At 45.0% G+C, this 16,287-nt stretch overlaps 4 protein-coding genes across 4 annotated transcripts; 1 reads left to right on the top strand and 3 right to left on the bottom strand.

Moving 5' to 3' along the window:
- Window positions 1-528: 528 nt before the first annotated feature.
- LOC306939250 (F-box-like/WD repeat-containing protein TBL1X) lies at window positions 529-2,061 on the bottom strand (the record flags this gene model as incomplete). The annotated part of the gene is made up of 1 exon (XM_079523806.1): window positions 529-2,061. One exon carries the CDS (start codon window positions 2,059-2,061, stop codon window positions 529-531), a length of 1,533 nt encoding a protein of 510 aa, XP_079379932.1.
- Window positions 2,062-3,549: 1,488 nt separating this feature from the next.
- On the bottom strand, window positions 3,550-4,044 carry LOC306939505 (UDP-N-acetylglucosamine transferase subunit ALG13-like; the record flags this gene model as incomplete). Its single annotated transcript, XM_079524092.1, has 1 exon — window positions 3,550-4,044. The coding sequence occupies one exon, from the start codon at window positions 4,042-4,044 to the stop codon at window positions 3,550-3,552; it is 495 nt and encodes a 164-aa protein (XP_079380218.1).
- Window positions 4,045-6,730: 2,686 nt separating this feature from the next.
- Window positions 6,731-9,439, top strand: LOC306939504 (eukaryotic translation initiation factor 3 subunit C-like; the record flags this gene model as incomplete). The annotated part of the gene is made up of 1 exon (XM_079524091.1): window positions 6,731-9,439. The coding sequence occupies one exon, from the start codon at window positions 6,731-6,733 to the stop codon at window positions 9,437-9,439; it is 2,709 nt and encodes a 902-aa protein (XP_079380217.1).
- A 2,389-nt stretch (window positions 9,440-11,828) lies between these two features.
- LOC306939237 (T-box protein VegT-like) lies at window positions 11,829-15,477 on the bottom strand. Its single transcript, XM_079523792.1, has 7 exons — window positions 15,170-15,477; window positions 14,800-14,950; window positions 14,578-14,680; window positions 13,804-13,968; window positions 13,531-13,677; window positions 13,247-13,406; window positions 11,829-13,016 (listed from the first exon to the last, which is right to left on the bottom strand). The coding sequence occupies exons 1-7, from the start codon at window positions 15,183-15,185 to the stop codon at window positions 12,352-12,354; spliced, it is 1,407 nt and encodes a 468-aa protein (XP_079379918.1). The 5' UTR covers window positions 15,186-15,477; the 3' UTR covers window positions 11,829-12,351.
- Between the last annotated feature and the right edge of the window lie 810 nt (window positions 15,478-16,287).

Here is a 16,287-nt window from a genome sequence, read left to right as displayed (position 1 = left end):
AATATTCAGGTGATAAAGTATATGCTTTTAAAAACACTTGTGTATTCAAATGACACAAGTAGTCCACATTTTCCTTTTAATCTCAATGCATTGCTTTATTGAAATTTAGAAATGTTCAAAATTTAAAAGTCAAAAATATTTACGACATTTTCTAAACTTTTCAAATATTGTGGATAGAATATACTGAGCCAATCTTGATTAATGTTCTCAAAAAAGAGCACGACACACATATGAACGCTGAGGTCCTTCGACACTCGAACCAGCTATACTAGCTGGTTTTGGTTTTGCTGCTGTTTGTCGGGTGTCCTGGGGCACTTTTGGGGCTTTGATTGTACTTAATTGTTACATAGGTACATAAGAGTAAACCTTATTTTTGTTTGGCTTTCTTCAGACAATGCTGGTGATGTATTATGCCATGCAAAGGTGGTGCGTGATCAAGTGTATTATGCATTTGATGTATTGTTGAATGACAATAACAGCTATCTAGTATCTACCTTATCTATTTGTGTTCAAGGTTCAATCAGGGTACTATTTTCTGAGATCGAGAACACATACAGAGCCGTCTGAAGCACAAGCACTGACTTTGTCCCCTGTGCTGTTCCAGCACACCTCGAAGATCCCACTGGTTCCCCTGTAGCTGCGCACCAACGCTCCAGTCGCAGTGTTCCAGATGTGGACACACTTGTCAAAGGAGCCACTGGCCAGGTGTTTGCCATCAGGGCTGAAGGCCACACTGTAGACAGGCTCCTGGTGTTGGGTCAATGTGTGGATACACACCCCCTGCTCTATGTCCCAAAGGCGAACGGTTGAGTCGAAAGAGGCGCTAGCAAGCATAGTGCTGGAGTTGGGGTTGTTGGTTTCAGGGCCAGCAGGGCTCCACGTGATAGTGTAGATCTCTTTACTGTGAGCGTGGAGGTCGAGGACACATGAGTCCTGCTTCTGGTTCCAAATTTTTACGGTCATGTCATCGGAGCAGGAGGCGAGTAATACCCCTGATGGGTCCCACTTAATAGCATTGACCTCACCTGTGTGTCCCTGGAAAGTCTTCAGAGGCCGGTCGCGGCCCAGCCGACATACATGGATGCACTTGTCTGTGCTGCAGGAGGCAAAGGTATTATTGTTCTTCCAGTCCACGGCTACGGCTGGGGCTGAATGAAAGGGGAACTTCTGCTTGGCCTCTCCCGTGTGCACATCCCAAATGATCGTCATCTTATCTGCACCGGCACTGAGAATAGATTTCCCCTTCTTGTTCCACTTAAGTGCAAATATGGGCCCATTGTGCTGCCCCAAGGTACTCACCAGGTTCCCATCTTTTGTCCATATTCTTGCAAATCCATCATACGATCCTGTTGCTAAGAGAGTCCCATTGCTATTCCAGTCCAGTGAGGTGATATATGTATTGCTGGGGACATCCTGGCTGCCCTCTTGAATGCAGTGGTGCAGTACCAGCTGGGTGGAGCTGGAGTTGGTTAGGTTCCAGATCCTCGCTGTAGAGTCCCCTGAGCCTGAGGCTAGCAGATCACTGACAGGGTTCCAGGCGCAGATGAACGCCTCAGCCTCGTGGCCTCTGAGCACTGTGGCCTTACTGGCAGGTATCTCTATGTCCACTTCCACGCCCATGGACTCACTGTGGGCACGCGCGTTGTGGGTGCCGTTCTCTTCCCCACTGACTGTGGTCTCGCCATTCTTTGGTGGGTTGGACTGGATGCAGGAGGCCGGTGAAGACACGGAACATGCAGCCTGTTGCTGGGCCAACATATTGCAGAAGGCCTGCTTCCGCGTCTGCACCACATCTGGCATCACCGCGTCAATGAGGGACAGTGACTCGGTTGGCTGGCCATCAAACACCGATCCATCCTCGTTGATGCTGATCTCCGCCTCCACATACTGGAGGCCCTTCTGCAGGACGGTGATGAGGGCAGCAGGGGGCACTCGTGTTCCACTGATGTTGGACTGGCTGACGTGGCTCTCGTTGCCAAAGGTGAACGCTGAGTGGGAGAAACCGGATTCCTGGAGATATCTGTACACCAAAAAATTTACTTCGTCACTGGTTATACTCATCTTATACACAAATGGAGGTTTTCTGTAGTAAGAAGGATGGGCTCACAATTTCAGACCGAGCTTGTGGTGGCCACCACCTCTTCCACCTCCACAAGAAGCTCCACCTTCAGAGAGTGAAGGGACTTATTATCATAACTTATTATAATAGTATACAGTATATGTTACAGGAATACGTGTTTACAAACACACACGACTCAAGTTGTGGCGGTGAAGCAGTGTTTCTATTGTATGTGGCAGACATACAGGTATTCATAGAAATTGACAAGACATTTACAACAATAACCTCACTGATAACACCATGTTATTAGGTGGTGGGCAAGCAGATAGGCCCAAATATCGGTGTTGTTAGGCAACGGTTTCTATTGCGTTTGACGTCACATGCCCATGTATGAAGATCCCCACTTCAGCGCAAATTGATTTATTATAAATAATACAATGTTGACAATGACACGTAGTAACAGTGGTATTGTCCTTTAAAAATCACACTTGTGTGAAGTGAGGGGTGCTCTTATCATCATACATCAGCCAATCAAATCATCACATTCCGTGCTACAAACACACACACACACACACACACACACACACACACACACACACACACACACACACACACACACACACCTGTACATAGGAGGGGCTAGCGCCCCTCGAAAACATCAACATAAAATATGTATACAATTGAGGTGACTGCATTTGGTCTCCCTGATCTTCTAATGAGACATTTAGAGCATGCCTACTTGCTCTGGGGAGAAATATAATTTGTATCTTCAGGTCAACATTTGTCAAACCAGAAACAATCGTGTCAAAGGTCATGTCCAACCTAAGTAAGCCTTGCCGAGCCATGAGGCCATGAGGCAGGAGCATATCTCCTGTTTCTGTAGCGTGAGGCAGCTTGATGTACAAGTACACCCCCTGGACATGATGTACAAGTACACCCCCTGGACATGATGTACAAGTACACCCCCTGGACATGACGCTAGTATGTCGACTTACCCCCAATAGAGGGTATGCGCATGCTTAAAGTGAATGGCACATCGAGTGGCAAATCGAGTGGCAAAGCAACAGCCAAAGTGAGTTTAACATTGTTTAATGTTGTTTAATGCAATCAGATAGGACTTTTCTGTTTGGATGCATGGGCTGTCAAGGCCAGAAAGTAGTTTTTTGCCACTCAGTAGGCATTCCTGCATAACTTCCGGGTTTGATGATGATGTCACGCGCATACTCTCTATTGATGCAGAGTGCCAAGCAGGGAGGCACTGTGTCCCATTTTTGGTATGACCCGGCCAAGGTTTGAACCCCGACCTCCAAGTCACAGGGCCTACGCTCTAACCACAAGGCCACTAAGCTGTCCAACCTAGACAGGATCTAAATGCAATTGCACAATTGCGCAAATCCGGGGTAGAACAGGAAAGTTACATGCAGTAGTACAGTGTTACGGTCTTGAACTTAAGGAAGACCAAGGTTGCTTGCTGTCTAAATCCTCTTAACCTAAGGAAGACCAAGGACACGGTCTAAGAACATGGCAAAGTTTTTGGGCTGTCCGGGTAGGAAGGGCAAAAGAACAGACAGGTCCATGGTTTTCAGGGTCTCTGTGAGGGTGCTGCAAGTGCAGTAGAACAAGTGGGAGTCTTTGTGCAGTTGTCGGGCTAACTCTATCTGGTGGTTGTCCATCAGTCCGTCGTTCACAACCACTAGCAGGGGCTTGCCTGCACCGAGGGCTTCAATACAGCTACCAGCCCCAGCATGGCTGATGACCAGATCAGCACACCTCATGTCGTCAGCTATGGAGTCTTTGAATCGGAATGCCTCTAGTTTGACATCGGGACAAGTCTCAGGTTTCGGGAGAAATGAGCCTCGTCCAACTTGGAGAACCAAACGTTCATAACCGCGAACCTTCAAGGCTTGAACTGCATTACAAGACGTGACACTACGAATGAGTTCATCAAAACATGTCGTCCCAACGGTAACGAATACGCTCTTCATGCCTGAATAAATATCTCAATTAACCTGCAGCTTCTACGTCATGTAATCCAGCCTGGCTGGGGATTGATAGCAAGTCTGAGAACAATGCTCCATACGGCATTTAACTGAATAACCACTACCTCAATATTTTATTTAGTGCCAAAAAATGTAATCTGTAGCAACAATCGGGAATGTTGTTATAGAGGCATTGAGGCAATGATGATGTGCCTTAACGTGATGTAACAGTGATGTAATGATGATGATGTGGCAATGCCATTATGATCCAAGGCGCTGTAATGATCCATTTGGGCACCTCCATACTTGGAAAAGACTGACATCCAATACTTTAATTTCTGTCTCCCAAAAGCACGAAATAACATTTGCTTACCCAGGTGCTTGGAGGCATGGTTTGTTTCGCATAATCTCTAATTGGCTCCTAGAGAAACACATGAAAATGCTAATTATTATATTAAATGTCCTAACCCTCAAGATGGCATAGATTCACCTTGCAGTTTAAGTTTATAAGAATCTTTAGCGTAATTGTTTACTTTAGAGCGCATTCCTGGTAAGTTCTACAGTGCTTATTCTACAGTGCTTCGTCCCTAAATTAAAAAAGTCAATAAATTACATATAGGGGGATGCGGTATATAGGATGTTTTGGCATATCATTCAGTCCACTTTGTATTAATTAATAACAGGGTGGGGCATGCATTTCCAACTAGTATCAATAATAGGCTATGATATTCGAACGGGTAAGGACTAGTATAAACTAGAACTGCACTCTGTCGAGTACCTACTTGCGCGTTGCAGCACACACAGTGTGCAAGCAGAGCGAGCAAGTACTGTCGACCGCTACAAACTTTCAAATCTCAGCCTCCCTGTAAAACATTGAAATTAAATACTAAAGTCAAGTTATAACTGGCTGTCAATGGTGGCGTAATTACGATATGTTTCAATATTGGTTGGGTAACAGGTAACGTATACATGTGTATGTATGTAAGTTGTAAGTTGAAAGTACTAGACTGTGGTCGGCTGGCTTTTTTATGTGCGTATGCTTGGCAGGCATACATATACTGATGTTGATGGTGCCGTAATTAAGATATGTTTCAATGTTGGGTTATAACTGGCTGTCGATTGTGACGTAATTAGGATATGTTTCAGTGTCGGGTGAATTAAAGGTAATGTCTGTATGTATACATGTATGTAATCTTTATTTATTTTATTACGTCACCATCAAAAGCCAGTTATAACCCGGCATTGTTACATATCTTAATCACGTCACCATCAATACCTACCAAGCATACACGTGCATTCGTACCAGCACGACCACAATACTTGTGCGCTCTGCTTGTGCAGCAGCAAGTAACTAGATGAAGTGCCCCTCGGGGCACAGGTCTCCACCAGGGCAGGTCAGGTTGTGGCCTCCTGGTGGCGCTATAATAGGCCAATGTGAAAAGGGTGCCATTTCTTCTTATGCCTTGGATGTCAATTGGATGCGTTCATGATTTGAGGCTTTTTGTTCAAAACGGGCCAATCCTGCCAACTTTGAAAGCCAATGTTAGCCAATTAGGATGGAATATGAAATAGATAGACAATAGATAGACAGATCCGGCTTGAACACATGACTATAGAGATAGTGTGTAACTATTTGGCATCGACCAGGTTAACGGTGCCGGAGATTAGCTGTACACGGACGGACGGACGGACGGACGGACGGACGGACGGAGTGCAAAACATACTCTCTCCCCATGCCTTCGGCCTAGTGGAGACAATAATAATAGGAATACTGGGGTAGGGAATAAAATAGGTCTAGAGGTCGGGTAGCCTGAGGAGGGAGGGCCGCGGGTCAGATTTGCGCACACCCTGGATTGGTTCACCGATCTGTCCGTCAGCCCCGGTCTCTCCTCCCCCCCAGTGCAGCACTGTTATTGTGTCGACCAGAAGCAGAAACCACTGGTTGCTGGAGTATACCATTCTAACGGGCCGTCAAAGTTATTTCCACAGAGTCGGCACACGTTGGTTTTTTGTGTGTGGTGGGTTCTTCAGCCATTCTCCTCATTTTCCTCGCATAGGCTCGTTTGAAGTTCCACTGGTAATGATTTCCTCACGGTGTTATGTTGAGGGGTGCACACCGCTCAGAGCCCTGACGTCACATCATTTGAAGCGACACCTGTGCGGAAGGGTTGACTCCCACGTTTAGGCCAGTGCAGCCCATGCGTAAATCCAGGCTTTCATTTATCACGCAGACGAAATGAAAGCCTGGGTATCGAGGCTAGAGGTCGGGTCACTATGTGGTTATAAAATAGCTCAATCATTGCTGATTAGGTTAGGACCCGCCGCAGTGGTGTCCGGTTAGAACTTTTACCAGGATGCTTTGACTTCTGCTTTCTCCCTGAAGCCGACCCTTGTTATATATTCTCCGACTATGCTTGTCACGATGACTAAGCCAGTTAGAACTATCCATATATGGTTCTACCACATCTATCACATCATATCCACATCATATCAGCACTAGGTCGGCTCGGGCCAAATATAGGGATTGTCATACTAGACATGTCATATGTCATATAGCCCAACGTCCTAGTCGGAGTCTTCGTTACAGTGGTTGTGTATGCTGTCATTGTGTATGATGTCAGACCAGAGCTCGGTCCCCCAATATAAGGTGATGAACTATCCTAAGGCCTAGGATTGATGACTTTTGTCCACAATGTCGCGTTTCTTTGCTAAAAGAGAGGGCAGCGAGAGCGAGGAGTCTGGATCGGATGATGAGATTACCCCAAAATTATCCGGAACTACATTCAAGCCGACTTTGTCACTTAGTGACGATGAAGAGGACAAGAGAGTGGTACGCAGTGCCAAAGACAAAAGGTTTGAGGAGCTCACCAACATCATCAAGAACATCCAAAATGCTATGAACATCAATGACATGACTAAATGTTCGGAGGAGTTTGAGCAGCTATGTCGAACCTTCCTCAAAAGCAAGACTATAGTGGACAGAGAGGGGGTTCCCCCTTTCTACATCCGTATTTTGGCCAAACTGGAAGACCATCTCAACCAGATTTGGGACGAGAAAGAAGGAAAAAAGAAGTTGAACAAGAACAACGCCAAAGCCCTCAGCACACTCCGTCAGAAGATTCGCAAGTACAATAGGGACTATGAAGATGAGATTTCAGCCTACAGGAAGGATCCACAAGAGTCTGCGGATGAGGAGGAGAAGGCACCAAAAGAGTCTGATTCCTCTTCATGCACTGAAACAGACACAAAAGATGATTCTGCTAAATCATTCTTGAAGAAGCCTACTGTGGAGCCCACCCCAGATGGAAGCCTGTTCCTCAAATCCACCAAAGACTCTGGGGACGAGTTGTCCTCTAGCGATGAAGAGGATGACAAAAAGTGGGATACAGACAACGGAGGCAGCAGCAGTTGCGAGAACTCTGATGACGGGGAGGGACAGTGCACCGCCATGTCATACCTCAAGAAGACTAGTGAGAAGACAGCCGAGAAGAAAGATGTGAGGAAGAAGAATGTAAAGAAGAAGGAAAGGATAGAAGAAGAGGCAGATGAGGAGGATGCCAAGGGAGGCTGGGAGAAGGTGAAAGGAAGAGTGCCTCTGGTCAAGGAAAAGCCCAAGATGTTCTCTAAGAGCATCCCAGACATCAACACAGCGGACGTGGTGGAGAAGCTGAAGGAGATCATGCAAGCCAGAGGTAAGAAGGCCACCAACAGAGCTGCCCAGATTGAACAGCTCCATGACCTGGAGGGAATTTGTAAAGAGAACAAGCTAGGGGAGGGCATCCTGTTCAAGATCAAGTACAACATTGTTGTCTCCATTTATGACTACACAAACATTGAGAAAGAAGCATGGCTGAAGTGCCTGAAATGCATAGACGAGCTGCTGAACATTCTGTTCAAAAACAACATCATAATTGGGGAAAACATTACAGAAGACAACGAGATCCTTGACATTTCTAGCATACCCTCTGTAAAGCCGTCTGACCAGCCTGACTACTACAAGATCCATGGCTGTATTCTGACCCTGGTAGAGAGGATGGATGAGGACTTCACCAAAATCATGCAGACCACCGACCCCCACTTACAAGAGTATGTTGACAACCTGAAGAACGAAAACCACGTTTTTGGCATAATCAAGCGCTTGTTGACTTACTTGGAGAAGAAGGGCAGCCCAGTGGAAGTGTGCCGTATCTACCTGCGCTACATCATGCACATCTACTACAAGTTTGACTACAAGGCTCACCGCCGCAGTCTTGGCCTCCAGGGAGAGACCACATTGGAGCAGGACCAGGAGGATGAGATCGAGGGTGAGGACAGTGCCGTTATCATGGACCGCCTCTGCAAGTTCATCTACGAAAACGACCGCACAGACCGCATCCGCACCTATGCCATCCTCTGCCACATCTACCACCATGCCCTGCACTCACGTTGGTACCAGGCCCGCGACCTGATGCTTATGAGCCACTTGCAGGACAACATCCAATATTCTGACCCACCCATACAGATCCTGTATAACAGAGCCATGGTGCAACTGGGAATCTGTGCCTTCCACCAGGGCTTGATCAAGGATGCCCACAATGCGCTGCTGGACATCCAGCCTCAAGCCAAGATGCTGCTGGGCCAGGGCCTCCAGGGCCCGCCGATGAGGAACGCGCAGGAGAGGAATGCTGAGCAGGAGAAGATTGAGAAGAGGAGGCAGGTGCCATTCCACATGCACATCAACCTGGACCTGCTGGAATGTGTATACCTGGTTTCAGCCATGCTACTGGAAATCCCCTACATGGCCGCCCATGAGTTTGATGCCCGCAAAAGGACAATCAGCAAACAGTTCTACCACCAGCTCAGGGTGGGAGAGAAGCAGCCACTGCTGGGACCACCTGAGACCATGAGGGAGCATGTAGTGGCAGCCAGTAAGGCCATGAAGATGGGCGACTGGCGCACCTGCCACTCCTTCATCATCAACGACAAGATTAACAACAAAGTCTGGCGCCTGTTCCCTGAGCCAGAGCGAGTACATAAGATGCTTACCAGGAAGATCCGGGAAGAGTCACTGAGGACTTACTTGTTCACATATAGCAGTGTATATGACTCCATCAGCATGGACACTCTATCTGCGATGTTTGAACTGGAGTCGCCTATTGTCCACAGCATCATTAGCAAGATGATCATTAATGAAGAGCTCATGGCGTCCCTGGACCAGCCCACCCAGATGGTGGTGATGCACCGCACTACCTCCCTTCAGAACATGGTACTGCAGTTCGCTGAGAAGCTTGGTGGCCTGGTTGAGAACAACGATCGCCTTTCAAAGACCAGAGATCAAAAAGGTGGCTACCAACAGAAGCCAGGCTATCAGAGAGGTGGTTACCAACTAGGGATTGGACAGAATAACCGATTAACCGATTAATCAATGAATCATTCCCGACGATCAAATTCTTGTCTTTCGTCAAAATGGAAAGTGTAATTACAACATTTTAGGGTCTGATGGCTTTTGGGCCCTCATTTATCAACGTGGCGTATGCCCAACAATGGGCGTACGCCGGAATCACTCCAGCGTGACCTTGAACTTTGGCGTACGCCACGTCGAATATCACGTCAGGTCGGGAGCTGTCGTAGGCTTTGTCCTACACCTGTTTTTCTGTCATACACAAGCGGAGCTTTAGAACAAACAAAAAGGTAGGAGCGCACACCAGTAGTGGGGAGGTGCTGGCCACAGGAGATAAAACTTTGACTTAAGAAAAGAGGCCGCACAGCTCGTAGTCACGATGCTAGAAACTTTATTAAACCAACGTTTCGGCAAGCAGGTTTGGATACCCTGAAGAAGGCAGGGTATCCATTCAGGGTATGGTATCCATTCAGGGTATGGATTCTTAAGTCATAGACAAGCGGAGCAGCATTGACTGACCAGTTGACAGGCTGTCACAGGCATCTAAACATGTGTGTTCACTTCTAAAATGTATTTAAAACTAATAAATATTATACATGTGAAAAAATATATTTTGTAAAGGCACGTCATACATATGAGTCATATGAAATTGGTAGGATATTTCCAAGTGTACAAGCAATTTAAAACAATGCAAGTTGCTTAAGATGCTTAAGCAGTGTTTTGCATGAGCTGCCTATGAAGGAATATTTTCATGACATGGAGAGATGTTGGAGACTGCTGCAGCTGGAGAGTCAAGTCTCCCAACGTGGACTGTAATCTACAGTAGGCAGGCCTTCTCAACTGTGCTGTATTAAGAAGCTCTGTTGTTTCAGGCCTGAACATCAATTTAAAAAAGAAGAAAAAAAGGTCCATATATGGGCATTCCCAGCTGATGCCCTAATACAATCCCTGTTATGCCTGGGCATCAGGCAAATATCATATTTTCCTGATTGTAATTGCAATTGTTGCCTCTTAATAAAGTCTCGGAGTTCTAGAAACTAGTGTGCGGATGTTTCTTCTCCTCTTTGATGTTTGCCTTGATGCGGCGGAGCCAGGTTATGACATCCAGCACCTGGCCTAAATATAGGCTTTGAAATGTGCACACAATCTTCTCTGTGAAATGTCAATATAATATATGACCATCTTGTCTCATGATAACCACTGTGGTCGCTTCTCAGACTTTACTTGCAAATTCACTTTTTATTTATTCCTCAATATTCATGCCCCCCAAAAACCATATGCCCCCAAAAATTTGCATGACCCCCAACTTGTGACGTCATATGGCAGCCCGTCGAGTTGATTTTTTATTTTGTATTATTTCAATAGATTTGACAAGAAAATAATAGTCGAACATTTTTCTAAAGAACTTCTCTAAAAATATATATCTAAAATTATCTAAAATATCTATAAAAAAATCACACCCGTGTGAACTGAGTGGTGTAAGGTTTTATATAGCATGATCAGCTGTGGTCTGACGTAATGTCTGACGTCCGATGTGAGGTATTATATAAGGTAAGGTATTATATAGCCTGATCAGCTCTGATCTGACGTAATGAAATCACACCCGGATGTGATTTCACAACTGGCTTTTTTTGTGCAGAAAAAATGACCATGGTTGCTACGGTCATCCAGTTCACCCGGGTGTGATTTAATTACGTCAGAAATTATTTTGAACATAGCAACCATGCTCATTTTTTTCTGCACAACAAAGCCAGTTGTAGGAGTGGTTTACACCACTCAAAAAATCTATTTAGACCGGAGGACGATTCTACAAATGCCTTCTAAATCCTAAATTTTCTGAAAACCCATGTTTCAGTGCTCAAACATTTTCATGTCAAGGACCCCCAGAATTATCTGTATTTGGCCGCAGACCCCCATCTGAAAATATGCTGTTCCAGGGACCCCCAGGAGCAAAGATTTGAGTTGAAAACGCTCGCGCTGAAAGAATATATATTCCAAATTTGCGCCACATTCACAATTTTTCTAAAATAGCAGACCTACAAGCGCGGCACTCGGTGCCGCACTGCGAGCTTGTAGATCTGCTATTTTTCAATAGCTAAAGTATAACATAATGCTTAAAACACCAAAAGGGGTTCCCGTTCAGAATGAGTTAAAAAGCCAATCTACACAAGCCCGCATCTCAACGTATGTAGCCTATGTAAAATGTATGAAAGTAGATAGGATTGATACATTTGATCATCTCAAGTCTCCAACCAGCTATTTAAAGCACTCATTTGTTAATTGCGTGGTCTTTCATGTTCGGTCATCAGTGTTTGTATGGCTTATTGTGCTTATAGCTTGTCTTTCTTGCTTTTTTTGGCCTTGGCTTGGCTGAAGGAATATAATTTAATTATGCAATATAAACTCTCGATTGGTTCAAGTTCAAAAAACTTTATTGTCCATCACACAGTGATACAGAATTCCATACACTTTATATAGTGTTGCGCCATAGGTGCATATCGCTAAAAAAAAATCTTAAGAAGATAGAATGCATAGTTTGGGAATCAACAGACTCCATTGCTAATGTACACTGTACAACCAAGAGAGTCTAACTCTCAATTTAACTTTTTACAAGATAAACAAGTTCTACATTTTCATACAATTCTTTTTACTAGTCTAGCTCTCAATTTAACTCTAACTTTTTACAAGATAAACAAGTTCTACATTTTCATACAATTCTTTTTACATTTTACTAGTCTAGCTCTCAATTTAACTCTAACTTTTTACAAGATAAACAAGTTCTACATTTTCATACAATTCTTTTTACATTTTACCAAGAAACAAGAGAGCACTTAAGACAGTCTTCCTTTCATCTCTTGGCAAAAGTGGGGGGAAAAAGTGTGTGAAAAAAGTGTGTGTGTGTGTGGGGGGTCTTCATATAGTCATGTCAAAGTTCACCAACAGGGGTAGGAGAAGAGTGGGTACTGGCTCCACTCTGCAGTGTTCCCACCATGGTGATGGTAGCTGCGTTGTTGGTGGCCGCTGTGGTCGGCGATGGCGGCGGGGGCGTATGGGGGCGGGGGCGCATGGAGGGAGGGGTGCGTGAGTGGATGCATCATGTACTGTCCGGCTGCCTCGACCTCTCCTCTGTGGCTCATACTCTGCTCGGCTGGGTAGTAGCCATGCCCGTAGACCGGGTAGCCGGGTAGCCCCGTTTTGAATGGCACGGGCATGCCGGCGGGGGCGGGCCGGTAGTCTTGGCTGGACATAGCCGCCTGGCTCTGGACGGGGGCTCGTTGTTGGTTCTGTTGATCAATCTCCCTGCAGAGGTCGAATCTGAAGCCCTGGTTGTGCTCGGGAACGGTGGCGACGTCTGGGATGTGGGATTCGTAGATGCTCCGTCCATCACAGTCTCCCGCCACAGAGGCCGGGGATGGGAGTCCAGAATGGATGGGAGAATAGTGCTGGTATGACATGGATGCTGGGACCATTTGCTCCTCGCTGCTGTAGTCCGCTTGCAGTTCCAAGGACTCCACAGCCCAGGGTGAAAGTTGACCCTCCTCCTTGATATTCTTCATGGTCTCCACTGATTGAGTGGCATATGGCGACCTCTGGAGGCCTAAGAGGGTAATACACACTGTTTAATTTTTTGAAGATTTTACACCCCATTATACAACTTATTCAATTATACGCTTGACAAAGTACAGCAAAAAAATAAATAATTTAGTATTAGATTATAATACAGTATACGACTGATGGCTTAGGAAAAACTACATGCAATTAGAATTCCTTTCTGGTTTAGTTTCAAATGCAATTAGCACAAATATCATTTTTGGAGGGGGGTATTACCTGGAGGACTATTGTAAACTGCCTTCATATCCAGCTTGGCTTTCTTTGCAGAACTCTTAGGACTGTTGTTTGAAACGCGGCACCTCTTGGTTTGAGGGTGGGTACCGTCCTCTCTGAATCCTTTAGCAAAGGGGTTGTGGTCGATCTTCAATTTGGTGATCTTTAAAGAGGGAGAAAGGGGTGTCAGTCATCATCATGCTAGTATCAACGCTTGCATCAAGATATTATTTAAAAGGAGCTTGTATTGCTTTTTTGTTTGGTTTTAACATAGCAATGATACGCACCTTTGTATTCTGGTAAGCAGTGACTGCTGTGAATGCAGTCTCTGGGAAGGAGAAGGTCTGAAAGTGTCCCCAGCAGACTGTGTAAGGGCTGTCTGCCTGTATCACATGAAACCTGGGCTGGTAGCGGTGCAGAGAGTGCAGGATGATCTGAGAACCAACGAGAGAGCGCAAAACAGCATGAGCATATATGCATGAGGACTGCCATTAACAGTATAGTAGTAGCAGCAGCCAGGTGCTTTCGTAACACTGCAAGTTGTTGTGGGCTATCCTTACATGTCCAAACTGATCCAAAGTGTTGTTGGTGAGCTTCATCTTGAGGAAGGACAGGGACTGCTTCATCCAGTGAGTTCCCGTGGCGGGGGAGTCAGGATGGACGTAGGTGCGCTGGGGGGGCTGGGGCTCTGCCTTGCCTGCTACTTCCCACTTCTCATTATTCCACTACAGAAGGTACAGGAGATGGGAGAAGAAGGGGGGTTACTAGGTGTGAAACAGTCTGATCAATGAAAGCATATTCTTGTTCATATATTAGCATATTGGCAATCTGAGAACCCATCAAAAAACAGTGCCCTATAAAATGAGATCATGCTACATTTAACAACTTCTATGACAAATGGTACAATATAGTATATAATTCTACAAAATACACCTACATCTAAATCCACATCTGCTATTGTAGGAGATTATTATAGGAGAACATGTGTCAGGGTAAATTTGTTTGAAAACAGCAACATAAGTCTCTTTCCTATGACCAAATCCTTGTGAATGCACTTCGCCTCTTTTCATGTGCATGCTAATAAGTGTGTGAGATCAAATGGTCCAGGGTAACTGATATGAGGGCCATATAAAAAGCCTGGTCCTATGGGGAGAAGTCTTGGAAGGATGCTAATTGAAAGGCCCCCAGCTGAGGGTAGAAAAAACAGGAAGTGATAATGCTCTTTCATATGCAGGAGGTGTGGTGATTGGCCCAGTGTGGGCGGGCCAATGTCTGGGATGGCTTTAACCAGGAATCTGAAAATATTGTTTACTTCAACAGTACAGCATCCTTACCTTGTATCTGAAGTTATCCACAGGAATCATGTCCACCATAACAACGTAATTTGCATAGGGCTGGAGTCCAGAGAGGCTGATGTTACAGTGTGGAAACATTCTCCTGAAAAACACAGAAACCAAAACAACACCGATTAATTTACTGTCAAACGTCGCAGTCGAATTAGGGTCAGGTATAAGAATGCCTGTGATTATCACAGTTGTTGGTGGTGAAAGTATTACCTTCCGTGCTTGGTGATGATCATCTCTGTTTGAAAGCCATGGAAGGTCTTCCACAGATCAGAGTTCTCCAAAATCAACTTGGCGCTTGTCTGCTGGTAGGGTTCGTCTGCAGGAGGGTACTGCTGTGGCATGCTGAAGCCAAGCTTGGAGTCTAATCGACAGAAACAGAATGAAAATCATGTTATCATCATGCTTGCAAGTGAAGAAATCAAAACAGCTTCATTGTGTTTTAGCTACATCATGTCACACAAGTTGCATGCTCTTGCTCATGCACTTATGCAGTCAAATCCTTAATGTAAATTTTACTTTGATGAAACTCAAAATGAAACCAAATAGGTTTATCCCAAAGATAATTAAATGTGAGACTCACCACAGATTTGCTGCATTCTATCTTCTTAAGATCTTCACCACAAGCAGCAGTGAGTAGTAGTAGCCGCCGGTGGAGCCTTGGTGCAAAGGTTATTCTGAGACGAAAGCAATGAAGTGCAGATCCAGAAGTTCCAAGAGAGACGAAAGCAATGAAGTGCAGATCCAGAAGTTCCAAGAGCTTTTAGTTCAGGTTGTTGTGCTGTTCATCCATGGAGTGAAGACCCTTTTAAATGTCTCTCCCTGCTTGTCCCTGGACTCCTGAAGGCCTGACCCTTGAACTTGATTGGCCCTCCCAGAGTGGGAGGGGCCTAGGTAGGTAGAGTGATGGGGCAGGCAGACTCATTATCTGGTGTCTAAGCCTTTGAAGTGGGCTCATCAGTGGAGTGCTCACAGCTCACACTGTGACATTATGCATAGATGGACTAGAGTTGTTGGTGGCCTTTTGTTCCAGTGGATACACATGGGCCATCAACATGCTTGCAGAGTACACTATGCTTGTTTGTGTCTCAAAGTCAATAGTCCTCAAATATTTTAAGGTCTGTCGACCGTCACCGCCAATTGAAAATATGTTTTTCCATGAATATAAAATGTGCAAACTCACATCACAACAACACATCGCATGGTAACATGTTGCAAGCTTGCAGAGCTGAGCTTGTAAATGTGCAATTTTCACCATATTATGTTTGCACAGAATTGGGTTTTCGTGTGGTTGCAAGGAGTTGGACTGAGAAACATGTTGAGCTTTGCCTGCTTTACCCTATTTCATCTTTCATTAACAATGCATATTTTGTTCCTCTCCCTCAATTTGTCAATTAAATTAACAATTTCAACAAGAAACAAGTGTAAAATAAAAACAAAATACATGTACATGTATACAATAAAATACATAGGTCAGCCTACTAGAATAAAGACAAAACAGAGCTGTGTAATATTGCAGGCAACTATAGTAGGTAACTCTCTCAGCTATTATCATTGATTTAAGTATGTTTCGTACTTGAATCATCTATGAAACAGTGTTAATTTAAACCAGAGAGTTTAAATGTACCCCTGAATCGCCATTTGTCTAGGCTTAACACCCAGGATTCTGACACAAATGTATGAACTATCTTGTCAATTCTG

This window comes from Electrona antarctica, assembly GCF_951216825.1.
Source record: "Electrona antarctica genome assembly, chromosome: 16".
Lineage (NCBI taxonomy): Eukaryota > Metazoa > Chordata > Actinopteri > Myctophiformes > Myctophidae > Electrona > Electrona antarctica.
This window is presented reverse-complemented; position numbering and strand designations above follow the sequence as displayed.

What these genes read in the sequence shown, in the direction of transcription:
- LOC306939237 (XM_079523792.1), bottom strand. An exon ending in TGGATAACTTCAGATACAAG is followed by an intron (nt 13,969 to 14,577) that starts GTAAGGATGCTG and finishes TACCTTCTGTAG; the next exon opens with TGGAATAATGAGAAGTGGGA. An exon ending in AGTTTACAATAGTCCTCCAG is followed by an intron (nt 13,017 to 13,246) that starts GTAATACCCCCC and finishes TTACCCTCTTAG; the next exon opens with GCCTCCAGAGGTCGCCATAT.